This window comes from Schistocerca piceifrons, chromosome 1, assembly GCF_021461385.2.
Source record: "Schistocerca piceifrons isolate TAMUIC-IGC-003096 chromosome 1, iqSchPice1.1, whole genome shotgun sequence".
Taxonomy (NCBI): Eukaryota; Metazoa; Arthropoda; class Insecta; order Orthoptera; family Acrididae; genus Schistocerca; species Schistocerca piceifrons.
In genome coordinates this window covers 587,996,201-588,023,075 of record NC_060138.1, presented here as the reverse complement: position 1 = coordinate 588,023,075, position 26,875 = coordinate 587,996,201, and the positions used below count along the sequence as shown (strand labels likewise).

Here is a 26,875-nt window from a genome sequence, read left to right as displayed (position 1 = left end):
AAAGGGTTTTCCACCAGCGAGTCCACGAGTTGGTAACACTAAAGATGGATGTAGAGTGTACCGGAGGATGCCGTTTTTGGCGAGTACGTGCTCTGTGACCAGGCTGCTTCTGCAACAAAGGAGTTAACATTTTCTCTCCCATTGGAATAAACGCTGCAAAGTCAGTCTTGACAGACTTGTTGGTAACAGTTTTTGACCTGTTTTAAGACACAAATTGTAAGTCGTCCATTCCTGGTGCAAAGACACACTATGCACGCGTTTCGTCTGCTATGATTGCCACGGTATTTGGCTGCATAACGTAGGTACACTGTACGCTAGCTGTCTGACCAGTGTGGTATCAATGTGGCAGAGTTTTAATCAGTGTACCTGAGTAGATGGCCAGAAAACCAGGCTAATGTTTCGGAGATCGACAGGACTAGGTGCCTCCACTAATTCGGAAACTGCGTCTCATCTTTCACTTCGATGGGCATTTCTGTGCTGCAACATACGATATTTTATAGAGATATCATTGCCTGAAAGTGCACATTGGCGTAATATTTCATTCGTAGAGTTTTTATCTTCATTAATCTAAACACCGTAAATTGAAATAAATACCTAGGAATTACAATTACGAACAAGTTAAATTGGAAAGAAATGTTGTGGGGATGGCTAACCAAAGACTGCGTTTTATTGGCAGGACACTTAGAAAATTTAACAGCTCTAATAAAGAGACTGCCTACATTACGTTGTTCGTCCTCTTTTAGAATAGTGCTGCGCAGGATGGGACCCTTACCAGAATGGACTGACGGAGTACATCGAAAAATTTCAAAGAAGGGCAACATGTTTTGTATTATCGCGAAATAGAGGAGAAAGTGTCACGGACGTGATACAGGATTTGCGATGAACATCACTAAAACAAAGCCGTTTCTTGTTGCGGCGGGATCTTCTCACGAAATTTCAATCACCAACTTTCTCCTCCGAATGCGAAAATACTTTGTTGACAACGATCTACATAGAGAGAAACGATCGACACGATAAAATAAGGGAAATTAGTGCTCTTACGGAAAGATACAGGTGTTGGTTCTTTCCACGCGCTATAAGAGATTGGAATAATAGAGAATTATGAAGGTGGTTCGATGAACCCTCTGCCAGGCACTTAAGTGTGATTTGCAGAATATCCATGTAGACGTAGATGTAGCGTCTTTGAGTCCAAAGTTAAGTCCGTTGTTCGAGGTGAGAGGCTCTGTTCAGTGTTCAGGAGTGAACGTCGGTATTTCATTCATTTTACGTTAATGAAGGTCAGGGCTAACGTTACTGTTGCACTTATTAGCACGGGAGTTTAAGATTATGTGGGGTTCCTTTTTGTCCTGGTTTAAATACTTTGTGGAATTTTAGTCCATGTGATCATTTAGAAGACAAATGTAATCCTCTTACTGCATTTTACCTCTTGTTTATTCAGTAAGTAACTCTAATTTTCTCTTCAATTATTTCGATTCCACAGTCATATCTGAAAATTATTACGTTCTCCTGGGCTACTTCCACGTGTTAGTGTACTAATACTGAAATGGGTAGCTGATGCGAGCACAATTTACTAGACCCGCTCTATCTTCAGCAGAATCGTGTCTGAGATATGCTGCCATCAGCAGAATTATTTTCAATTCTTTGCAGGCATTTTACAGCAAATATAAGGTACATTTGTGTTTCTAAGAACTTCGAGAATTCCTGCTAATCCTAACTATTCTGAGTGATTATTGTGATTCATCTTCATAGTGAGTGGGTGTTAGAGCGTAAAAAGTAAGGTTTTTCATTTTCATTGCACATATTATTTCTACAAGGGAAGATCAAAGTATATTTTCAGATCGTATCGGGAGGTTAGAGTGTACTGAGAGTAATGTTGCGTTTAAATACATCTTCCAAATTATTGTTTACCGTATGACACTCTTTCATATTTTTGAGTGTTAGTCGGATAGTAATCAGATCGCATTATTATTCATTCATGGGCTAAATTTTGGAAAAACGGGAAATTTTTCAGGGGTTTTCACTAAAGGCATATAAGTTTTGGACTCAGCTTAGTTACAAAAAGAAGTAGGAGGCTTTCAAATTTGGTTTTCAAAAGCCCTCCTGCATTCTTTTGAGTGACCAGCATCAATCTCCTGTTTCAAAATTCGCAGTGTTGTTTGAGTGGGACACGTAGTTTACTACGAACTAGGGGAACAGATGAAGGATATTTAGAACCGCCGACGAGGCCAGAGCGAGTGTACACTACTCTGCTAGGGTGAATAACGACAGCAACGTGTCGCTGTTGTTTGCCTGTTTCACGTTGTTGATGCTCGCGTCTGTTACACACCACAATGGAAAGCCTAACGGAATTTTAGTATCAGGTCTGAGAGGTCAGTGCAGCTCTCGTGAGAACATGAACGTATAACGATTCCGTGTTACGTATTTTGATATGCTCGGAAAAGAACAAATGCAAGATTGTTCCACTTCCGAATAATATCGCATGTGACGTCTGTTGGGGAAGACCTCTAGGTTTTTAGAAGGAATGTTTAATTCTTGGTAAACTACTAAGATACTTTTGATAGAGAACAGGCCAGAGTAAAATGTTATTTTAAATTATCAAAAACCTACGATAAACACCTACAGTAGCCGTATGTAATAATTAAGTCCTTTAATTATGATTTACTTCCGTTTTCCCGAGTAGCACATAACTTAAAATTGAGAGTAATCCAATGAATTAAATATGCTTTCAGCCACAATTCATGTGTTTCACAAATCATTCTCAGTCATGAAAGATACATCTTACCCCAACGACAAAGAGTAAGTACTCCTATTAGAGAAAAAAAAATTGCCACGTGCGATTAGGACCCGCGCACTGAGGGTTCGGTACAAACTTAATTATGTACGTATAGAGCAAAGTTCAGCCATTCCTCGAATCGAGAATCTCGACCATTTTTGCCTGTTATTAATACTGGCAAGCTATCGGTCCCAGGGATTTCAAGATTTTCGAGATTGTCTTCAGTTCAATAACATAAACGTGACAAAGTCACCTGCAGGAAGCAGGCGACCATTTATATAATAATCAATAATTCTCCATTCAATCTGACCGGGTCGCAATGTCATAAGTCAGACATCAGCTAAGGAATGACTTTATTGCTCATATTACGCATTTCGGAATTTATTCATCATCAGATATCCAGAAGCGATTAATGCACGTATACAAGGCGTTTCAAGTTGTATGTGAAACAAATATTTGCAGACTGGTCTGCCGTATCTATATACGGCAATCGCTTCTGCTTTCTGATGATACATAAATTCCGAAACATGTTACATGAGCAATAAAGTAATTTCTGGCCTGATGTTTGACTTTTATCATTGCGACACAGTCAGTCTGAAAGCAGAATCACTGACTGTTTCAGTTTCAAGTTTGAAGCTAGAAAACAAATGGCGAACGAAACTTTTTTTCCTGTGATATGAGTACAAATTAACAATTTTCGGACTTTTTCCTTTTCTTGCACCTCGAAACGTTACTTCTTGCCAATTTTCATCATTTTACATAAGCGGAAAGTACCCTATAGATTTTGGACGTGAGTTTTGCGAGTATGAATATAAGTGACATACACTATGCGATCAAAAGTATCCGGACATCTGGCTGAAAACGACTTACAAGTTCCTGGCGCCCTCCATCGGTAATGCTGCAATTCAGTATGGTGTTGGACCACCCTTAGCCTTGATGACAGCTTCCACTCTAGCAGGCATACGTTCAATCAGGCGCTAGAAGGTTTCTTGGGGAATGGCAGTCCATTCTTCACGGAGTGCTGCACTGAGGAGAGGTATCGATGTCGATCGGTGAGGCCTGGCACGAAGTCGGCTTTCCAAAGCATCGCAAAGAAGTTCTATAGGATTCAGGTCAGGACTCTGTGCAGGACAGTCCATTACAGGGATGTTATTGCCATGTGACCACTCCGCCACAGGCCGTGCATTATGAACAGGTGCTCGATCGTGTTGAAAGACGCAATTGCCATCGCCGAATTGCTCTTCAAAAGTAGGGAGGTACTTTAAACATCAATGTAGGTCTGTGCTGTGATATTGCAACGGAGAACAACAACGGGTGCAAGACCCCTCCATTAAAAACACGACCACACCATAACACCACCGCCTCCGAATTTTACTGTTGGCACTACACATGTTGGTAGATGACGTTCGCCGCGCGCAGTGGACGCGCGATCTAGGGCACCATGCACGCATTGCGCGGCCACTCCCGCCGGAGGTTCGAGACCTCCCTCGGGTATGGGTATGTGTGTTATTCTTAGCGTAAGTTAGTTAACTAGTGTGTAAGTCTAGGGACCGAAGACCTCAGCAGTTTGGTCCCTTAGAAATTCACACACATTTGAGCATTAGATGACGTTCATCGGGCATTCGCTATCGGATCGCCACATTGTGTACTGTGATTCGGCACTCCACACAACGTTTTTCCACTGTTCAGTCGTCCAATGTTTACGCTCCTTACACCAAGCGAGGCGTCGTTTGGCATTCACCGGCGTGATGTGTGGCTAATGAGCAGCCGCTCGACAATGAAATTCAAGGTTTCTCACTTTCCGCCTATCATAGTGCTTTCAGTGGATCCTGATGCAGTTTGGAATTCCTGTGTGATGGTCTGTATGGATATCTGCCTGTTACACATTACGATCCTTTTCAACTGTCGGCGGTCTCTGTCAGTCAACAGACGAGGTCGGCCTCTACGCTTTTGTGCTATACGCGTCCCTTCACGTTTCCATTTCACAATCACATCGGAAACAGTGGAACTAGGGATGTTTAGGAGTGTGGAAATCTCCCGTACAGACGTATGGCACAAGTGGCACGCAGTCACCTGTCCACGTTCGAAATCCGTAAGTTTCACGGAGCACCCCGTTCTGCTCTCTCATGATATCTAATGACTACTGAGGTCGCTGATATGGAGTACCTGGCATTAGGTGGCGGCACACCGCACTTAGTATGAAAAACGTATACTTTTGATCACATAGTGTAAATAGACGTACCTTTTGACTGCATTGACCTAGAAGCTAATGCTTATTGTATGCCGCCAAGGGACCATAGACCTTACTCTGTGACATAAATTTCAACGTCTACCCATTGCTGAAACAAAGGGTCCTAACAGACGGACAAACGACAATCAGATGACAAATGACAAAATATTTTTTTCGTGTGATTTCGTTACAGATTTACAGTTTTTAAATTTGTTGTTTTGGTTGTAATGTGAAACCCCTCTTTCTGCCAAATTTTATAATTCTAGGTCAAAGGTAAGTACCCCGCAGGTTTTGAGGGTTGCGAATGTCAAAACAGGTGACATAAATGGCCACATATTTTGACCATATTGACTGAGAAGCTTCAATCCCGTACACCGCCAAGGGACAATAGACCTTAGTATAAGACATAAGTTTTAATTCGATATGTCTAACCGTTCCTAAGAAAAGTGAGTCTTTACAGACGAACGAACAGAGAGTCGGATGAGAAATGACAAAAAAATTTCGCATGATATACATATTTGCAGTTTTCAGACTTTTTCCTTTTTTTGGAATTGTGATATCCTTTTTGCAAAATTACAGGATTCTAGGCCAACGGGAAGTACCCTACAGATTTTGATGAGTGAATGTGCGAGTATTAAAATCTGTGACATAAGTGGCCGTATCTTTTGATTGCATTGAGTAAGAAGCTAATCGTAGACATCAGTTTCAACTTGATATGTCTAACCATTCCTGAGAAAAATGGTTTTCAACAATCGGACTGATAGACGGACAACAAAGCGCTCTCACAATGGTCGCCGTTTTTGCCGATTGAGGCAAGGAACCCTAAACATGAAAACCATTGGCTTCAGTTATTTTTCATAGATAGTACCTGCTTCTCATTCAGAGGTACACTCGCAAACTACTTAGACAAAAGCACAAACCTGTTCCTTGATATGCGTCAGAGACGAAAGTATTTCTGAATTATTATGTGGGGGTCTTGCCCACTCGTCGCTAATATGGTGCCTGCGGGATGCAACGTTCTCAGAATGCTCTACAACAATTTCAAACGAATAACTTCAGTAGTTTTAATTTCAGAAAGGAAACTGACAATATTTAACTTTCTTTTCAGCAAACGTCGCTAGCGAGAGGTGACGTGAAAACAGTACATTTCTTGGTATGCACAGAGTCCAAGGAAACACTTGATACTTGTAAATTATAGATTACAGCAGTCAGTGGTCTTTTAAAATTTTATTGTGCAGAATAGATTTCGGCTAGAAACTAGCCATTCTCAGTGCACTATTATTTTCGCTCAGTGCATGTAATTCCCTGTTGGTCGGGCTTCATCCACAGTTAATTGAATATTACACTTGATACTGACAAAAAAAATGGTTCAAATGGCTCTGAGCACTATGGAACTTAACTGCTGTGGTCATCAGTCCCCTAGAACTACTTAAACCTAACTAACCTAAGGACATCACACACATCCATGCCCGAGGCAGGATTCGAACCTGCGACCGTAGCGGTCGTGCGGTTCCAGACTATAGCGCCTTTAACCGCTCGGCCACTCCGACCGGCCTTGATACTGACAGCGTAGCACTAATCACTTAGCAGACTCGGGCAGATAATGTGCGGCCGAGGCTATCAGGAGCTGCGTTTATATGCAGCTGTCGCAGGGGGAGCGCCTGGCGCGGCGCGGTCCGATTCCACGCACCATTGGCCGCCGTCTCGTCACAGCCTTCTATGGTCTTTCGTTTCGCATCTTCGTTCCGGCGTTTGTGGTTACGCCAGAACATATTACTCGCTTAATGTGCAGGATACAACACAATTGCCCCAGCTGATGTTGGAGTGTTAATTACAATAAAATGAATACCCCTAGGAGTTGACATAAGTCAATGGGGACAATTGAAAATATGTGCCCCGACCGGGACTAGAACCCGGGATCTCCTGCTTACATGGCAGACGCTCTAGCCATCTGAGCCACCTAGGACACAGAAGATGGTGCGACTGGAGGGACTTGTCTCTAGCACGCCTCCCGTGAGACCCGCATTCTCAACCTATTGTCCCGCACTATATTCATAGTTCCCCTGCCAATTATACTCATTACTCGCGGCTTTACTGCCGATTCCCGAAAGAGTTCGGGCACTATTTGTGCATCCGCACAGAAGATGATCAAATGGCCGGTGAGCCTTAGCTATTTGTATATGAAGATGGTATCTGTTCTTTCGGACATGTCTTTACAGATGAACCGCTACAGCAAACATTTGTATATCAGCTGTTGCTCTGTGTAAAGGAAATCGAATATTCAATACAAAGCTCAAAAGATTACAGACATTTAGTGTTTGTACATTTCTTCAGCATCGTGAGAGAGTATATTTTATAGGATACATAACGTCCGTGAGGAAAGCTGCATACTACATTACACGTCAGTAAAACACGAACAAAATGATTGACATACGACCTTCACTCTTCGTAGACTTGGTGCATGTATTTACTTTATTTGAGTGTTGGATACGTGGGTTACAGTGATGAGGATAATGATTTCTGCTGTTTGTGTTACTTTACAATAGAGTACAGTTCACAATAAAAAACAATTAACTTCAACAGTGTTTGGAAAAGACATATAAATAACCCAACTTTGGTAAGAACAAGAAAATCAACTGCGCAGTGTGACTACTATCTTTAGATGGATTTACATAAAAACGTTTTTATTCATCTTTATTTCATGTAACAGTTAGCGAGCAAATTTCGTGATAGCGAGTCTTTACTTTGAAGGAGTCACTTTATTGGTAAATGGCACTGTTTAATCTTTTTTAAGGTATAGGATACAGTTCTACAATGGTGAACTCAAATTGGAGCCGTTTTTGCTTGGCATGCCATCACGTGGGACAGCGTTGCCGACGGTAGCAGTAGTGAATGAAATTGCCGGAACACAGTGGCATGCTCCGCAGTTATTCGACTTGTGTCATCGACCTCAACCCTTTCAAGATTACGACGACCGGCGGTTCCACAGTGTACACAGGACGCAAAACGCACTACTTGCATCTCCGTCAGGTAAACTGCTACACATTTAGTATTTTATCTTCCGTAGGAATCTTCATACAGCGATTCACCTTATGACCCATCACACACGTATGTCTCAGTTAATCCACTGCCGTGCATCGTGTTTGTTTTGAGCCACTGAAGTTTGACATACTTCGTTCTGTGATTAATATTTTATTACAGTACCCTAAACACCCGTTTCTGTCCTCCTGCCTCAACGTCCAGTTATTCTCTTAACGCCTTTACGTTTACGGTAGCTTGAACTTTCGATATACAGTTTTCTATTTCAGTAATGATTTTCTGTGGACACGTATTTCCTTCGGTACACTCCGCTGATGTACTCGTTTCAATTACTTTTATATTGTAATATATTTTTCCTTGGAGGCTTATATTTCATTTACTTATTAGTACGACAACCGTTATCAAACATTAAATAAGTCCTTAGTCCACAGGGAGGATTCACGATTTGCGCGCGATTCATGTCACATGAAACATAGCATAATTACGAATTACGTATACGACCCGAATAGTCTGCAACTAAATCCAACCGCCTTCTAGGAGAGAATATAGACTGTACTCAGTGGCCAATATTAGTTACTTGGATACAAGCAAGAAATCTCTGTAGCATATTTCTTACAAATAATGTGAAAATAGCTAATTCTACAGCAAGAAAAAAGATATGGAATTTATAGCAAAGGGTATGGGCCCTAATAGTATCTTCATGTAGGGCTGTTTCCAATTTGCGTGCACGTGTTTATTGTATCCATGTTTGTGTTCAACATATGTGCTCATTCAACATCACTTACTACCTACCTCCCATGTTCGCTACCAAGATTGTATAAAGTTATATCCAGAGTGACACAATTCATCGATCACGCTTGCTTAAAGGCGGTGTCACACCAGACTTGAGCTAGTTCTGTTACTTTGTGTGTGTGTGTTTCGTATTTATCTGCCTTGCGTAGCCTACGTTTATTCTAACCTTTACTATCCACAGCCGTCATGAACTTAATCAAAGTTCAGTCGAGTACTGTATAAACTTTGAAATTTGGTTTAGTCCCCTTCAAGGAGAAAATTTTGTTTCAATTCTACGTCCTCCCACACCTCTGAAATAATTTGCCCCAAAACTTCTCTAGTAGCCTATAACTACAAAATGCTTTATTGGCCTAGGTTTATTTACTTGTATGTAAAGAAGAAACATGTAAAGTCTCTCCGCATTTGTATGTATGTGTGTGTGTGTGTGTGTGTGTGTGTGTGTGTGTGCGTGCGTATGTGTGTGTGTGTGTACATGTGTGTGCGTATGTGTGTGTGTAGTGGAGAATATACTTCTTACTAACAGATTATATTCACTGTTTTTTTCACATTATTAATTTCACGCTATCAGATCCACACTTGACACTGAGTTATTGTGTAAGAGTTTGCCTGAATTGTATTTTGCATCACAATTTTCAGTCATCTTATAAAAATCATACCTCAAGTAACAAATATGTATAGTCTACTTCAATGTCATATGCTGTCATTACTTTATGTAAGAATATAAATAGTCACTCCTCCAAGAGTAGATGAGAGAATCAGTCTTCTTGAACTTTAGAATTCCTTAGTAGTCAGTTAAAGCATAATCTAATGCAGGGCTTCCCAAGCTTTTCAGCTGGCGGACCCCTTTTTCAGTCGAAAATCCATGGCGGACCCCTAGTCAGTCAAGAGCACAGTAACTTTAAATTTCAGAGCGAAACCCATGGGAACTGGAAACTTCTTAATTCACGTGCCATGTTCCCAATTCGTCTAGCATGCAAGAAACAATATCATTAACACACGGCTTTATGAGATTTTCTGCAATGGTATGAGCTTTGCCTGTTTTTGCCACTCGATAACTAACCAAGAAAGAAGCTTTTAATGAATTTTTATTAATTGTTTTTGCATGGGTTTTCATGCACTTCTGAAAAGCAGCTAGTTCAGCACTCTTCCTTTTGAAAAAAATCGATGTCTTTAGCCTGGAAATCCGGGTGAGTACCTTCAAAATGACGGTGCAATTTAACTGGAACCATTGAACTGTTCGGAAGGACTCGTGCACAAATTACACATTGAGCTTTACCCTTTTTTGTCTCCATAAAGCCCATTTCTATATAGCTTTCGTTGTACTTACGCTTGTTGGTTATTCCACTTCCACAGGATATTGCAGCCAATGGAGTACTTGCAGCGTTTTCACGTAATAAATCCGACAAAGCTCGCTCCGCACATGCGTAAAAGGTTTGAGAGCATCTAGCGCCGTGAGCCGGCGCACAAACGACCCCCGTATTGTTGCGAAACAGTCGATCAGAGAAGCCGCATTCTCCGGCACTAAACTGTGTATTTGTTCTCACTTAAGAGCCGCAAAGACTGCTTGGAAATACGACCTGAAGTAAAAGTACATATGTTTTTCACAGGAAAAAAAAGAAATAATGGTGAATTTCATTTTCACATTTTTATTCAATAATTTTACTCATTATTTTACACGATTTGGTGAAATGTGTCCGCGGACCCCCAGAAAGAGCCGGTGGAACCCTAAGGGGTCCGCGGACCACACGTTGGGAAGGCCTGATCTAATGAGCCGTTGGTTACCCCATGTCTAGGTCATAACCCTTTGATTCACCAGAAACGCCAGGATAACTTTGTGTATACTTGAATTTGACTGCATAGAGAAACAAAGCAACATTACTTGCCATATTCTTTGTAGCTATTACTCACGTGTGCCTACTTCCTCCACCAACCTCTGTAAACTTTCTTTACACCTAGTCGTGTCCCTTGTGTTTTATATTGTTTTTCCCCATTTTGACGTTCATGAAGCATTACTTCCTTGCCTACTAAGGCGTTAAGCACTTGTGGTTTTTGGTTTGTTTACCTTTAAGGTCTTCCTTACTTTCTGCAGAACGGTCACGTAATTTGACAACATGGGTTTTTGGAAGTGTTCTCCTTGTATTTCTGTTTCCGTTCTAATATTTTTGTCACTGGTAATTTAACATTATATTTTTTTTTGAAAAAAACTCTCGAGGAAAACCATCTAGCTGTCATTTTATTCCTTCTTATCTTGTCTTTTATGAATTTCCTAGTTTATAGTTTACATTTTAGCTACAGTTTTCTCCTTGTTCTATGATCTATAGATTTTCTGCTATATGCACAGCACATTTGTTCGTTTCAAGGAAAGCATCCTTATTTTCCATCAGTATAATATCAACTGGAAAAACAATTATTTCATTCCAGTTGATGATGGATGAAACGACGGAGACCGGTCAAGAATGAATATAATTTATACAGTCGTTGCCAAACGAAAATACTTTTCTAAAATATGTCGCAGCTGTAGCTAGTTACCTACAAAAATTCTAAACTGTTCATTTTCTTGCAGTGTATATAGCATTCATACGCACCTGCACCTTGCGAATGCGCAATGATATGGAGCGTAATGAGAGGCTGTGCATCAGGTTCTGGATTTTTGAGTAATTTCATGCTTCCATGATCTTTAGCCAACGTCAAACTTCACCTTTGCTTGTACTATAATGTGTCTTTAGTTTCGAAGGGAATGGTCATGCAGGTATGGCTATTTAAATATGGACTTTATGAAGGGAATCGGAATGAGGCTACCACATTATCGAACACCACTGCACAATCGTGCCTTTCGTTCACGGCTTATTCGAACGAAGGAATGTTAGTGTTTAAGGGGCTTCAAATGGCTCTGAGCACTATGGGACTTAACATCGAAGGTCATCAGTCCCCTAGAACTTAGAACTACTTAAACCTAACTAACCTAAAGTCGTCACACACATCCATGCCCGAGGCAGGATTCGAACCTGCGACCGTAGCGGTCACACGGTTCCAGACTGAAGCGCCTAGAACCGCTCGGCCACACTGGCCGGCTGTTAGTGTTTAACATCTCATCATTATCGAGAGCACTTGCTGTATGGCAGTAGGGAAATGAACTCGACAGTGTCTTTTTTGAACGTCGGTATCGATCTTTTAAAAGTCACAGAATGACACGCTCTCATTGGCCAGACGCAACTCCTCCCTAGACAGAGGCAGGTGTCCACTATATTACAATAGATTTCGGGGAGGGATGCGATGAGTTCAAATCTGACGCGTTGGGGGACAAGTACATCAATTGGAACTCGCCACTGTGTTTTTGGAACCACTGCAGCACACTCCTGGCCTTTTGACGTGGCGAATTATCTTGTTGAAAAATGCCACTGTCTTCAGGAAACATGATCGTCATGAAGTGCTGCCGCCAGCTTGTCTCCGTCCCGCAGTACTGGTGTCAAGAAGCTGTTCCCCTGGAATGTAACGGATTCGCGCTCTCCCATCGTCATGATGGGGCAGGTACCGGGATTCGTCAGACCATGCAATGCTCTGCCACTGCGTCAACGTCCAGTACCGATGGTCACATGTCCATCTCAGTCATAGTTTCCGATGTCGTGGTGTTAACATTGGCACATTCAGGGGTCGTCGGTTGGAGAGGCCCATCGTTAGGAGTGTTCAGTGCACTGTGCGTTCAGACACACTTGTACCCTGATCAGATGTAAAGTCTAATGTTAGTTCCGCCACAGTACACCGTCTGCGCTTTTTTAGCAGTCTGCCTAGCTTATGACGTCCGACATCCGTAATGAGCGGTACCCGCCCACCCCAAGACGCCTGGACGTGCTTTCACTATGGTCTCGCCACATTTTGAAGACACCCCTACAGCACTCCCCGAACGCCCAAATCCTGCAGTTTCCGAAATGCTCGTGCCGAAATTACGGGCCATCACAATCCGCTCTCGGTCAAACTCAGATAGATCGCGCGCCATCCACATCGTACACATGGACAGCACGCTCGCTGATACTGAAACGTCCCCTTAGAAAAATTAATGAATGACTGTGCTGCTAAACCTCTTACATTATTTGCTTTTCAAACAGCTGAGCAAAACTGAACGTGCACAGACTTTTCTCTCTTTACTTATTCAGATCATCTCTAAACTGACACACAATATTTTTAGCGCAACGCAATCTGACTTTCAATAATCCCTACAAAAGAATGGCCCCGACTAACCATAACCTATACCTTTCATGAATCACTTACCTCACAAACATCTTCGTTACTCGAACTACCGCAATACAGCGAGCGCCAATACTGCCAGCTAAATAAAAGATTCTAACTACTGAAGGCACTAACTACTGATAGGCATACTTAGCAAATGAAAGATTTTGATAGAGAACAAACAATGTATTTACCTTAATAGTGTTCAAAAGTCATTTTTTATATATATATATATATATATATATATATATATATATATATATATATATATATATCAGTTCATGACATCCAGTCTTATAAATTTACTGTCTCTGATGGACACACGTCCAGATCATCCGCTCTCAAAACTCCGCCATCTCTCTCCCCACATCCACCACTGCTGGCGGCTGTTAACAGCCAACTGCCCAACACTACAATAGCAAATTACAACAATGTAAACCAGCCACAGACTGCACATAGCACAGTCAGTGATTTTCATATAGAGCGCTACGTGGCGTTAACAACATAAAAACCTAAACAGCTTACTTACAATACTATATGCGCCGTGCGTGTGTCTGACTAGCAGTCATTCCTCGCCAGGTGACGCTGCTATCGCCTGGACGGGTTTATGTCGATAGTAGCTCGACGGTCATAATGTTCTTGGTGGTCAGTGTATTTCTGTATAGTTGAAGTCACTGAAACATTATTGCACTGTTTTCTTTTTTTTTTTTTCAAAATGAGCCATAGTTTCGTCAGTGCCTCTTCTTTTCTTTAACACTGATACGTAGTAAATGGTAGAACAACGCATTTCCTAAACACATCTTATATTCAACTATAGAATAGGCATACTCATTCACAGTCCACAGGAAGACAATAACATGCAGACACTGCCAAAAGCAGCTCGCCACTAGATTTTGCACCAAAGTATCTCATCACCTATGGAACATGTATGTGGTACATCATAATAAAATCGTTAAATCTGAAACAAAAACCGTAGATAAATAGTAGAACTGTCCATAAGTTGTTCTAATATGTTCAAAGAAGTTGACAGCATTTATGCTTGTGATGTAGTAGTACACTTTTATTGTAATTGCTGTACAGTAACAGTGGTACAAAAAGAATCAAAGGTAATCGCAGAAAGTGAAGAATTTGGCAGTTTTTTGTAGCTACACAGATAAGGAGTGCTGCATTATCCCCGCTGAGACTGTTAATTCTCCAGTGTAGTTGCTGAACTGTTAGCTCACGCGCTGTCAGGTTTATGACTAGAGAGTAGGCAGTGAGCTGACGCTGATTTCTGGCAGCACGGAGACGACATTCTGGAACTCACTGACTTCACAGCAATAGCTGAAACCTATCTTCTGGTCGTTGGATACCCAAGTGACCCAGCTGAGCTTGCTGCACACGTCGGGACACAGGTAGTAGTCGTCTCCAGGGGCGGAAACATACGGATTGTTGATACCGATCAGAGCCACGCCCGCGTCGTTGGCTGCGTCGTGCACCAACTTCCAGTACAGCTTCGGCACGGGGATCTGCTTGGTGTCAGCCACCAGGTACAGCTCTGTCTCCACGCCGTCCACTTTGGGCAGCGTGGCGACGCCATAGGTTCCAGTGTATACTGTCAAGTCGGCACCTTTCTTGCTCGCGCAGTAGCTTACGTTACTCTCCACCGTTTCCCAGTTGGTACCATTGAAGGTCTGCCACTGAGGTGAGGTGCCGCGTTGAGGAACCAGATGGTGGCGGTCTGCTGCGAGCCGAACATCCAATCGGCCTTGGCAGACAAATGGCCTCTCGCCATATTGAAGTTACCGGACGCGACGTATTAGTCTCCCAGGTCGCTCGAACCGAGGATCTCCGACAGAGTCTCGCGCTGTTTTTTCTGTGTCTACGCCGTGTTTACGTCTATGTCGTCGAAGAAGTCGCCTTGCTGTAAACACAAATATTTGAAAAGTTTTTAAAACTAGTTTGACAAGACAAACGACGCATTTTGTGATTGTACCTAATATGTAACGTTAGTGAATACTATCTATGCCTAGCTATACGAACGGCACTTTCAGTGGTTGGTCATTCTTATCGTCTATTTCTGACCAAACTTTGCATGATCTCTGTCCAGAATGGAATTCAGGTGTGATTAAATTTCTATTCATTATAGCAGTAAAACGTGCTTCTGCTATTAGGATGCGGAGTGGATAGTGCAGGACCGCAAATATTGCATTACTGATTGCACAGTTCTTTCTCTTCGCTTGCACGTCTTTCCCTGTAGAATATTATTAACAAGCTGGCATAAGTCACCAAGAGTAGAGTCGGACTCCATATGGCATTGTAATGTACAGGAAGTGTCCTAAATTTGATTCTCAGTCTTATTAATCTGTTACGCAAATAGATAAAATCAAACAAAGACTAAATATACTAAAATTGCGAAGATCATACCTCATGCAGAGATCGATTGTACACTCTGCAACACTATTAAAGGCTCACTCAAAAATAATAATAAAACTCTGTCGTTTTCTCGCATTGTGACACAGAAGTTCGAAATTTGGCTCGCATGCGCCTACAAACTTGCTCTGTACGTGTGGTAAAGCGTGGCGCCTGAGGCTTCAGACATTAAGCTGTCGACACATACGGAAAAAACGCCAGACCTCAGAAGTTTATGTGAGTTCCAAGGTGAGTTAATGATATCACATTGGAACCAAATTTCACCACATATCACCTTCCTGTTACAGGAACGGAAAAAGAACTGGTCCAACAACGTACTGCAGGAAGCGATCGCTCGTTAGCGTCTCCTCCAGAAACACCAAACGTGAGCGAGAGTTGTAGTTAATCGCACCCCAGACCATAAGGCCCGGCTGGGGCCAGCGTGTCTTGACGAATACGCTCTACGAGACGGCGCTCACCAGGTCTACGTCGTAAGAGCAAAGGATCATCACTTGCTTACACGCAGAATCTACTTTTGTCGCTGAAGACCATGCCGCACATTCAATTTTCCAAGTGGTCCTCTGACGGCACCAGTCAAACCGTGCAAGTTGATGCCGTGGCATGAGTGGAAGACAGGCTAGAGGTGGGCTTGTAACCCCAATGCAAATAACTGGCTTGCAAGAGTTCGTGTTGATACATCTGGGCTCACAAGCACTCTTATCTGTGCTGTGGTAGCTGTACCATCTGCCACTGTCAACCTTACAATACGACTATCCTGGTGGGCGTCTGTGCTGCGTGAACGTCCAGAACTTCGTCTACAGGTGTGAGAATGTCTGCGTGGCCACCGGTACCGGCATCGTTGCACAACTGAAACTGCACTTCCAACTTCTGTGGCAGTTCTCTGAACGGCGTTCGATACAGTTCCCCACAATCGTTTAATGAACAAAGTAAGAGCATATGGACTATCAGACCAATTGTGTGATTGGATTGAAGAGTTCCTAGATAACAGAATGCAGCATGTCATTCTCAACGGAGAGAAGTCTTCCGAAGTAAAAGTGATTTCAGGTGTACCGCAGGGGAGTGTCGTAGGACCGTTGCTATTCACAATATTCATAAATGACCTTGTGGATAACATCGGAAGTTCACTGAGGCTTTTTGCGGATGATGCTGTGGTACATCGAGAGGTTGTAACAATGGAAAATTGTACAGAAATGCAGGAGGATCTGCAACGAATTGACGTATGGTGCAGGGAATGGCAATTGAATCTCAATGTAGACAAGTGTAATGTTCTGCGAATAAATAGAAAGAAACATCCTTTATCACTTAGCTACAATATAGCAGGTCAGCAACTGGAAGCAGTTAATTCCATAAATTATCTGGGAGTAGGCATTAGGAGTGATTTAAAATGGAATGAACATATAAAGTTGATCGTCGATAAAGCAGATACCAGACTGAGATTCATTGGAAAAATCCTAAGGAAATGCAATCCGAAAACAAAGGAAGTAGGTTACAGTACGCTTGTTCGCCCACTGCTTGAATACTGCTGGGACCCGTACCAGATAGGGTTGATAGAAGAGATAGAGAAGATACAACGGAGATCAGCGCGCTTCGTTACAGGATCATTTAGTAATAGCGAAAGCGTTACGGAGATGATAGATAAACTCCCGTGGAAGACTTTGTAGGAGAGACGCTCAGTAACTCGGTACGGGCTTTTGTTGAAGTTTCGAGAACATACCTTCACCGAGGAGTCAAGCAGTATATTGCTCCCTCCTACGTATATCTCGCGAAGAGACCACGAGGATAAAATCAGAGAGATTAGAGCCTACACAGAGGCATACCGACAATCTTTCTTTCCACGAACAATAAGAGACTGGAATAGAAGGGAGAACCGATAGAGGTACTCAAAGTACCCTCCGCCACCCCTCGTCAGGTGGCTTGCGGAGTGTGGATGTAGATGTAGAGGAGAATACCTGCACTTTGAAGGCCACAATTTGAACTCTTTCAAACTCGCTCCGTTGGTTGTAGGAAGCACGAGAGCGTCTCTGTGGTGTGATAGCCTGCTTACTTCAAGTGTTTGCACGACACTGAACATTTTGGGTATGAGCGTTCCCTATTAAAAGGCGCTCTGTAGCTATGCCACTACGCTGTCTGCTGGCGGACGACGTTAAAACCATTATCAGTACATTTATTACCCTCCATGTGGCATGTGCCATCATCGGATCAAAACCGAGATCGTCTCTCCAGGTAGAGTAGAAACACATGAAATCGTTCTCCGTGGAGATTTCACACGTAAAATGGGAATTACGGTATCATATTTCAGCATAGAGGTTAGTACACTTTCTTTTCTTTCTTTCTTTTTTATTTTTTATTTTTTTATAGTACAAGGAGACAAGGAACATACTCATGTGGTGGTTCAACATTAAAACAAAAGTGAGTCTGATGAATTTATGATCATAAATGCTGCCCGCGACCCCCATAAACAAGAAATATTATTTTTTTTTACAAATATCCACAACATTCAAAATAAAAATTGTTGGTGAATGTGTGATGGTTAAGATATATTCCTGTAACATTTTTCCCTGAATTATCTAATGTGGTGCAATACTACAGTCAGGGCCTGAAGATGGATAACTTCATGGCTTTTGCGTAGTAAACTGAAACAGAAATAGGGTCTGAAATAGGGAGATGCGAGCGTCGCTAAGAATGTACAAGAAATCAGTCACTGGTGCGCAGTTAGGCAAATTTACACAGTACCTCCGATTTCTTTCACGAATCGTAAAACGTTAAATTTACGGTATAATGTTTTTTAGTAACCACTTACTGTACTTGCAATGGCGGCAGAACTTTGAATATTTAGTTTCCCACCTACCTTCCTCTCTTACTCCCATCACACATCGTCGTGGGACCTCATGGCTAAACCTCTAAATCCAACGTATGAGTCATGGTCGAACGAAGCTAGTAGTGATCAGGAAACCGTGTAGCACTTTACGAACCAAACATTGTCAACGAAAATTTCACCTAGCACCACGTTCGTTAGACATCACAACTTCGGAATCAGATTGTGTAAACAGTATTGTGTAGCTCACCCTCCAGCTGGGTCTAGGGAAACCACTATGGTAGCCGCCGATGCCACCACTATGATTGCCTGCACATAGAGCGAAGTCAGTCGCGTATCATCGAAGCAGATGTCGATGACCTTGACAAAACCGGTGGATAGCTCGAAGCCGATCTGCAGTAGCGGGTAGACGCCGGCAGAGGCGCCACAGGTCTGCTGCGTGTCACGTTGCGAGCTGTCGGGGAGGGAGCTGCACTTCAGGTCGCTCAGCGCGTAGCTGCGCCCGTCCACCGAGAACGTCGTGCCGGACACGCACGTCGCTGTCGCCTGCACACACGCAATACAGCGGTCTGTTTAGTATAAACCTCATATGGTTGATGTCTGTTGCAAAGACGAGTGTCACATCTCTGCGTTCCGAGTTCTCTTGTCGGTTAAAATATTGAAACGTAGAGAAACATTTAACAGGCTGGGAAATGGAAGAAATAGGGGTCAATTGTCGCCATAGGGTTCAAAATAATGTGCTGACAGTGCTAAGAAATGATGACCCTATTAACTACACTACTGGCCATTAAAATTGCTACACCACGAAGGTGACGTGCTACAGACGCGAAATTTAATCGACAGGAAGAAGATGCTGTGATATGCAAATGAGTAGCTTCTCAGAGCATTCACACAAGGTTGGCGCCGGTGGCAACACCTACAGCGTGCTGACATGAGGGAAGTTTCCAACCGATTTCTCATACGCAAACAGCAGTTGACCGGCGTTGCCTGGTGAAACGTTGTTGTGATGCCTCGTGTAAGAAGGAGAAATGCGTGCCATCACGTTTCCGACTTTGATAAACGCCGGATTGTAGCCAATCGCGATTGCGGTTTATCATATTGCGACATTGCTGCTCGCGTTGGTCGAGATCCGATGACTGCTAGCAGAATATTGAATGGGTGGGTACAGGAGGGTAATACGGAACGCCATACTGGATCCTACGGCCTCATATCACTAGCAGTCGAGATGACAAGCATCTTATCCGCATGGCTGTAACGGATCGTGCAACCACGTCTCGATCCCTGAGGCAACAGATGGGGACGTATGCAAGACAAAAACCATCTGCACGAACAGTTCGACTACGTTTGCAGCAACATGGACTATCAGCTCGGAGACCATGGCTGCAGTTACCCTTGACGCTCCATCACAGACAGGAGCGCCTGTGATGGTGTACTCAACGACAAACCTGGGTGCACAAATGGCAAAACGTCATTTTTTCGGATGAATCCAGGTTCTGTTTACAGCATCACGATGGTCGCGTCAGTGTTTGGCGTCAACGTGCTGAATGCACATTGGAAGCATGTATTCGTCATCACCATACTGGCGTATCACCCGGCGTGATGGTATGAAGGTGCCATTGGTTACACGTCTCGGTCACCTCTTGTTCGCATTGACGGCAGTTTGAACAGTGGACGTTACATTTCAGATGGGTTACGAGTCATGGCTCTACCTTTCATTCAATCCCTGTAAAACCCTACATTTCACCAGGATAATGCACGACCGCATGTTGCAGGGCCTGTATGGGCCTTTCTGTATACAGAAAATGTTCGAGTGCTGCTGTGGCCAGCACATTCTCCAAATCTCTCAACCATTGAAAACGTCTGGTCAATGGTGGCTGAGCAACTGGCTCGTCACAATACGCCAGTTACTACTTGTTGTGTATATAGTTCCGCGTAGTCAGCGCGTACACAACTTTCCCAATAGAGCGCGCCCTACTAAGCACAACAGCGCAGGCGCAGCGCTCGCCCATCTCCACACTACGAGATGGCGCTGTCTTGGAGACGGACCAAATTCTGCTTCCGCCGATCCGCTTATTAATATGTAACGCAGCCAATGAGATTGCTGCTAATGTAGAACCTTTTCTCCTCGCGGATCACACTCGCGCAGTGATACCTGAACGCGCGAGGTATTATAACAAGTGTACAGACCTCTGCTTACTCAGTCTGCATTTGTCTGCACCATTCTGTACCAGTCTGCACTAGTCTGCATTAGTCTGTACCAGTCTGCATTAGTCTGTACAGGTCTGCATTTGTCTGTACCAGTCTATAGTCAAGTTTCAGTCTGAGCCTAATAAGATTATCATATTCCTGTACATAGGCATGAAGAGAAATGTATAGACACTTTGTCAAGTATCAGAGATATGTGAGAATAAGATTAACGTACCAAGACCAAAGGAACTTCAGATTGTCCATTGTAAACAGCATCCAGAATCAAGTTACGTAATATCTATGCCTTTTTATTATTTTACTAAATGTGTGTGAAAATTAATCAAGTTCTGTTTAAAGTTGGTCACCGTCAATCTGCTACTCTAAGCGTGCAAGTGGCATTTCTATCGTCTGACCTAACGGCAGAAGATAAACACGCCACGATAAGACCACGAGATATATTGCTGACACTCGCCTACTTCGTTAGAGCGACAAGTCAAATAATCTGATGGTGTGTGTACCGAAGGTCTTACAGTACACACACCACACTACTCTTGATGAACTGTGGAATCGTGTTAAAGCTGCATGGGCAGCTGTACCCGTGCACGCCATCCAAGCTCTGTTTGACTCAATGCCCAAGCGTATCAAGGCCGTTATTACGGCTAGAGGTGGTTGTTTTGGGTACTGATTTCTCAGGATCTATGAACCCAACCTGCATGAAAATGTAATCACATGTCAGTTATAGTATAATATATTTGTCCAATGAATACCCAATTATCATCTGTATTTCTTCTTGGTGTAGCAATTTTAATGGCCAGTAGTGTATTTACATGTTGCAAGACAATGGTGATCAATATGTACACAACTTCTCAAAACGGAACGTGCTATAAATTACGTATCCTAACATGTCTCATTCAGTTCATCCGACGTCATTGCTGGTAGCCTTTCTGCAACCTGAGCAGCCTCTTTCAGTACCAATATCGGCAGTTGAAATGAATAGACGAAAAAGATTTCGTTTTAACAAAGCTACGTAAAATGTGTAAGCATCTCATTAATCATTGACAATCTGAATGTGTAGGGGAGACCTTCTAGTAACAGAAACAGGGAAAATCGATAAGCCAACGCAATATTTCTATGGGGAAGAATAGATGTGCTGATGCGAACACCCATAAAGCTATACTACGAGTAGAGAATCATTTTTGGTTTCGGATATTGATGTGTTGTTTTGATGCTTCTGTATCCCCTGCGTATCTCCTTTGCCCCTAACTTTGTCCTTATAACAACAATACAATGAACTGTGCTGCATGCCTTATGGAGAAGCACTTAGCATCGCTATCTGACGGGTCGCCAGTTCAAACCCCGTCACCAGCAATTCTTTATAATTTAGTATTTATCATTTCTAAAAGAACATGATTTGGTATGTAGGAAATCCACAACTCAGAAACACCAGAAATTAATTTAATGAGACCCACTCCAGTTGTATAGTCTCCAACCATCATTTGATATGCCGAGTTACAGATGACTTTTTTTTTTTTGTTGCCGTTTTTCAACATTGTAATGTTTTTAATGCAGAGATCTCAATATGATTTGTAATCCCAAGATTCATATTTTTTTACCTACTTGTGAGATTGTTATCAGTCATAGGTTTGCTAATCAATCGTAGCATAGGGTTAGCCTAAATGATTCTTTGTGTTTCGAAGCACTGACTATTGACAAGTATATGACCTACAAAGACGTGTGGTACATGAAAGAAACACACACTCATCGAGTTTAAACATCTCGCCTAGTGGCTCGCGTGCACGCTAGATGGCAGGCCTGTGACGGAAATGCAGCAAAACAAGTTTTGTGTGTTAGATTATGCGAAATGTTCGTCAATTACGAAAGTTTAAAGTACATTCGCAAGGAAATACAGAAAAGTTGCACCTAGTCACCAGAAAAGTTGTGTGCTGATTTCGCCATTTTCATGATTTTGGTTGTCTGTGTATAGGGAAAAGCTCGGGGCGACCACGTGTCTCAGAGGAAATCTTGGAGCGCGTCAGGCAGAGCTTTACATATATGAAGATGGTATCTATTCTTTCGGACATGTCCGAAAGAACAGATACCATCGGTGATCTTGTAGCTCGTTAGAATGAATTTACAATTAAATCAATACAATGAAATGAATACTCTTAGCTGCATACAAAAGTTGATATACGTCAACGGAGACAGTTGAAAATGTGTACCCTGACCGGGACTCGAACCCGGGATCTCCTGCTTACATGGTAGATGCTCTACCCATCTTTTAATTTTATTTTATTTTGTTCTATATTGTTCGTTGAATTTGTTCGTGGCGGACGTCCGATGACAGTTGGTCAGGTTGTTCGTTGATCCGTTCACTCAGTTTTTTTATTACAGAGGGTAGCTAAACCCTATCCATCTGAACTACCTAGGACACAGAGGATAGTGCGACTGCAGTGACTTATCCCTGGCATGCTTCCCGTGAGACCCACATTCCCAACTTATTGTCCGGCACTATATTCGTTGTGCCCCTGCCCATTACACTCATTACTCGCGGCTTTACCGATTTCCGTAAAAGTTCGAGCAATGTGTGTGCATCCGCACAGAAGATGGCCGGTGAGCCTTATATATATATATATATATATATATATATATATATATATATATATATGAAGACCTGGGGGAGTTGCTAGTCTCCTACCAGGCGCCTCCCCAGGTGGCGGATAGGGGAATGCTCACCAGATATGGTGGGTACCGGGGAAATAAAATACCCGGGGTGGACCAAAACTAGCAAACTAGGGCACGACGGTTCCACATGTCAGTGGCGGTTTCCCGACAGCGTCTGTTCCACATGTTAGTGGCGGCTGATTTGTGTTTCAAGGCTCCACAACCTTGATCCTACCAACTGGCACATGTCAGACCAAAATACAATTACAAGTAAAATCATGGTTCGTGTATGTAATAACAAAAGTACCCCAGGTGGTGAAATCCACCCACCTAGCAGAAAGGTGGCAACCGGTCTATCGGATTCTGGGGAGACCGGACCTACACGACTTGTGAGTGGATCGGAGCACTCTGGAAAACTTCCCAAAAATGAAGATTACATTGGAACAGTAAACATACGGACACTAATACAAACCGGAAAATTATACACATTAACAGAAGAATTAAAGAAGCTGAAAATCCAAATCCTAGCAGTACAAGAGACCAGATTTCCTGATAATCAAATCACTGACTACAGTGGCTTCAGAATTTTCAAAAGTGGAACGGACAGAAAAATTGGTAAAGGGGCAAACATGCTTGGTATGGCCTTTATGGTCTAAAAATCCTCAGTTAAATGTGTAAAATCTGTAAAAACTATTAACAATAGACTAATGTTTCTTAGGTTGAAACACAAGAATAAATATTACACCCTAATTAATGTTCACGCACCCTGCAACGTTGACAATAGAAAGGACCTAGACAATGTGGATAAATTTTGGGAACGATTAGAACTTGTAATGTCAAAGATACCGAGGAATGATGTCAAAATACTTCTTGGAGATTTCAATGCACAGATTGGCAGAGAAAAGAAATACAGGAAGACGGTTGGGCTATACCCAGCACACAAATTGACCAACAAAAATGGCATGCGACTAATCCAACTTTGTCAACAATTCAACATGAAAATCAGCTCAACGTCGTTCAATAAGAAACCAAGAAAACAGAAGACCTGGAGATCCCCTATAAGCCAATTGGGAGAATTTCAAATTGACCATGTGGCCATCTCACATAACTTCCAAATCAGAGGTATCCAGGTTAGGAGAGGTGCAAATATTGACTCAGATCATTATCTCACAAGAGTTCGGGTCCAATTCACCCCAAGAAGGAAAACACCAAGAATTCCACCAGCAATCCCAAAATTTGACCTACAAAAACTAACAGAATCAGAAACAATTAAAAAATGGGAAAATTCTCCCGCAAACAACTGGGAAACATTCAAAGAAAAAATCACAAAAATAGCGAAGGAGCAAATACCACTGAAGAAGAAGCACAAACATCCATGGTGGAATATGGAATGCGAAAAGGCAATTCAAGTTCGTACAGAAGCCTTTGCGAAGTACAGTTCAAATAAAAATGAGAAAACTCTTCAAAACTTTTTAGAAACACGGAAACTTTCAAATAAACTTATTAGACAAGAGAAGAGAAAGTATGTAACTCAGCAACTGGAATCAATAGAAGCAAATTTTAAAAATTACAATACGCATGGATTCTACAAAACTTTTGCAAACCAAATTAAAGGGTATATCCCTCAAAATGTCTGTTTTCGGAAATCAGATGGGAATCTGGCACTAAGCGACGAAGAAAACTGTGAAGAATTAGCCAAATATTTTGAAACGCTACTAAACTGTCCAGAACCAACAGAAGCTCTTCCAATATCCAGCACTAAAGCCCCGCAACAGCAAGACTCTGTACCGCCAACTGAAGAAGAAATTATCAAACACATAAACAAACTCAAAAATAACAAAGCATCAGGAGAAGATGGAATTGTAGCCGAATTTCTCAAAAGTCTAGGGTCTAACTCAAGAAATGAGCTAGTTAAAATTATTCAAAACATATGGGTTACTGAAGAAATACCAGAAGATTGGAAATGTGCCCTAATACATCCGTTACATAAAAAAGGGGATAAATCGGATGTGAACAACTATAGAGGAATCTCCTTACTTGCCGTCACATACAAGATATTATCAGCTTGTCTTCTTGAAAGAACACAAAAACTGCTAGAACCCAAAATCTCAGATTTCCAAGCTGGTTTCAGACCAAACAGATCATGTCCAGAACAAATTTTAAACTTGAAATTGATTACAAGGATGAGACAAATGTGAAGGAAGCCTACAGTATATGTCTTTGTCGACTTTAAAAAGGCATATGATTCAATTCACAGACCCACACTATTTAAAATTCTTGAAGAACAAGGACTGGATAAGAAGACACGGAACATCATAGAGCAGACATTAACAAATACAAAATGCAAAGTGAAATTCATGGGAAAACTTTCAAAATCATTTGAGATAAAAATTGGGGTTAGACAAGATGATGGATTATCACCTCTGTTATTTAACTTAGTTCTGGATAGAGTCATGGCAGAATGGGAAAAAGAACTCAAAAAAGAAACGTACTGGAAACCAATATCACTGGGAACCAAAAAAGATGACCTACAAATCCCCTACTTAGCCTACGCAGACGATCTTGCAATAATGGCAGATTCTAGTGAAATGGCAGTCAAACAGATAGAAACCTTAAAAGAGTGTGCAGGAAAAGTTGGCCTACAAATATCTTTTGAGAAAACGGTGTTTACAACAACAAATCTAGAAATTTCTAAGTTACAAACCAAATATGGAGAAATTAAGAGGGTACCATACTTTAAATATTTAGGAGAGATAATTTCTGAAAAATACTCACAACAAGAAAGAATATTAAAAGCTCGTAGGGGTCTAGGGCTGGTCCAAAACATTTACAATAAAAAATGTCTATCTATAAATACAAAAATTAAACATTATAAGTCGGCAATTAAACCAATAATGCTATATGCCAGCGAAACCTTGACACTTAAAAGGAAAACAGATATGGAAAACCTGAAGAAAAAGGAAAGGAAAATCATTAGGAAAATTCTGGGACCAAGATGGACCAAAGAGGGGTATAGATTACAGAAAAATTCTAAAATTGAAGAATATTCTAACATAGAGATAGACATGAGGAAGAGGCGTCTAAAATTCTATGGCCACATAATGAGACTTCCCGATCACAGACTTACAAAAAAAATAGTAAGATACGTAGCATCCCTTGTTAATGGAGGAGAATGGATCAAAAATGTAAAGAAAGATCTGGAATTAGCCAACATTACTACTGAAGACATGAACAAAAGAAACAATTTCAAACTTAAAGTTGACAAATGGGAGGTCAAACCAGAGACAAAAGCGCCGAGAACTGGAACAAAATGGAGCGAAGAAAGAAAAGCTGAATTCTCGCAAAGAATGAAGACCTGGTGGGCAAACAAGAAGAATAAGAAGCCCCAGAAGTGAACCATCTTTACTTAGCGTCTTCCATGTTGGGAGCTTTACGACTAATAATAATAATAATAATATATATGAAGATAGTATCTGTTCTTTCGGACCAAACTGCAGGCATTAAAGTATTACCTCTCACCACAGACGACGCAATGTCCTACTTAAGACCGAGAACAGCGGCGTTTGCATAGAGTTGTCAGTGCTAACAGATAAGCAACACTGCATGAAATAACCGCGGAAATCAATGTGGAGCGTACGACGAATGTATCTCTTACGACAATGCGACGAAATTTGACGTTAATATTCTAAGGCAGCAGACGACCGATACGAGTGTCTTTGCGAATCGCACGATGTCGTCCGCA

General features: G+C 42.0%; 1 protein-coding gene across 1 annotated transcript in view; it reads right to left on the bottom strand.

Moving 5' to 3' along the window:
* LOC124754737 overlaps nt 1–26,875 on the bottom strand; it is a 179,108-nt gene that overhangs the window by 34,954 nt on the left and 117,279 nt on the right. Inside the window, 3 exon segments of the mRNA XM_047249029.1 lie at nt 14,365–14,746; nt 14,749–14,824; nt 18,536–18,831. Of these exon segments, the coding sequence (XP_047104985.1) occupies nt 14,365–14,746; nt 14,749–14,824; nt 18,536–18,831 (754 nt within the window).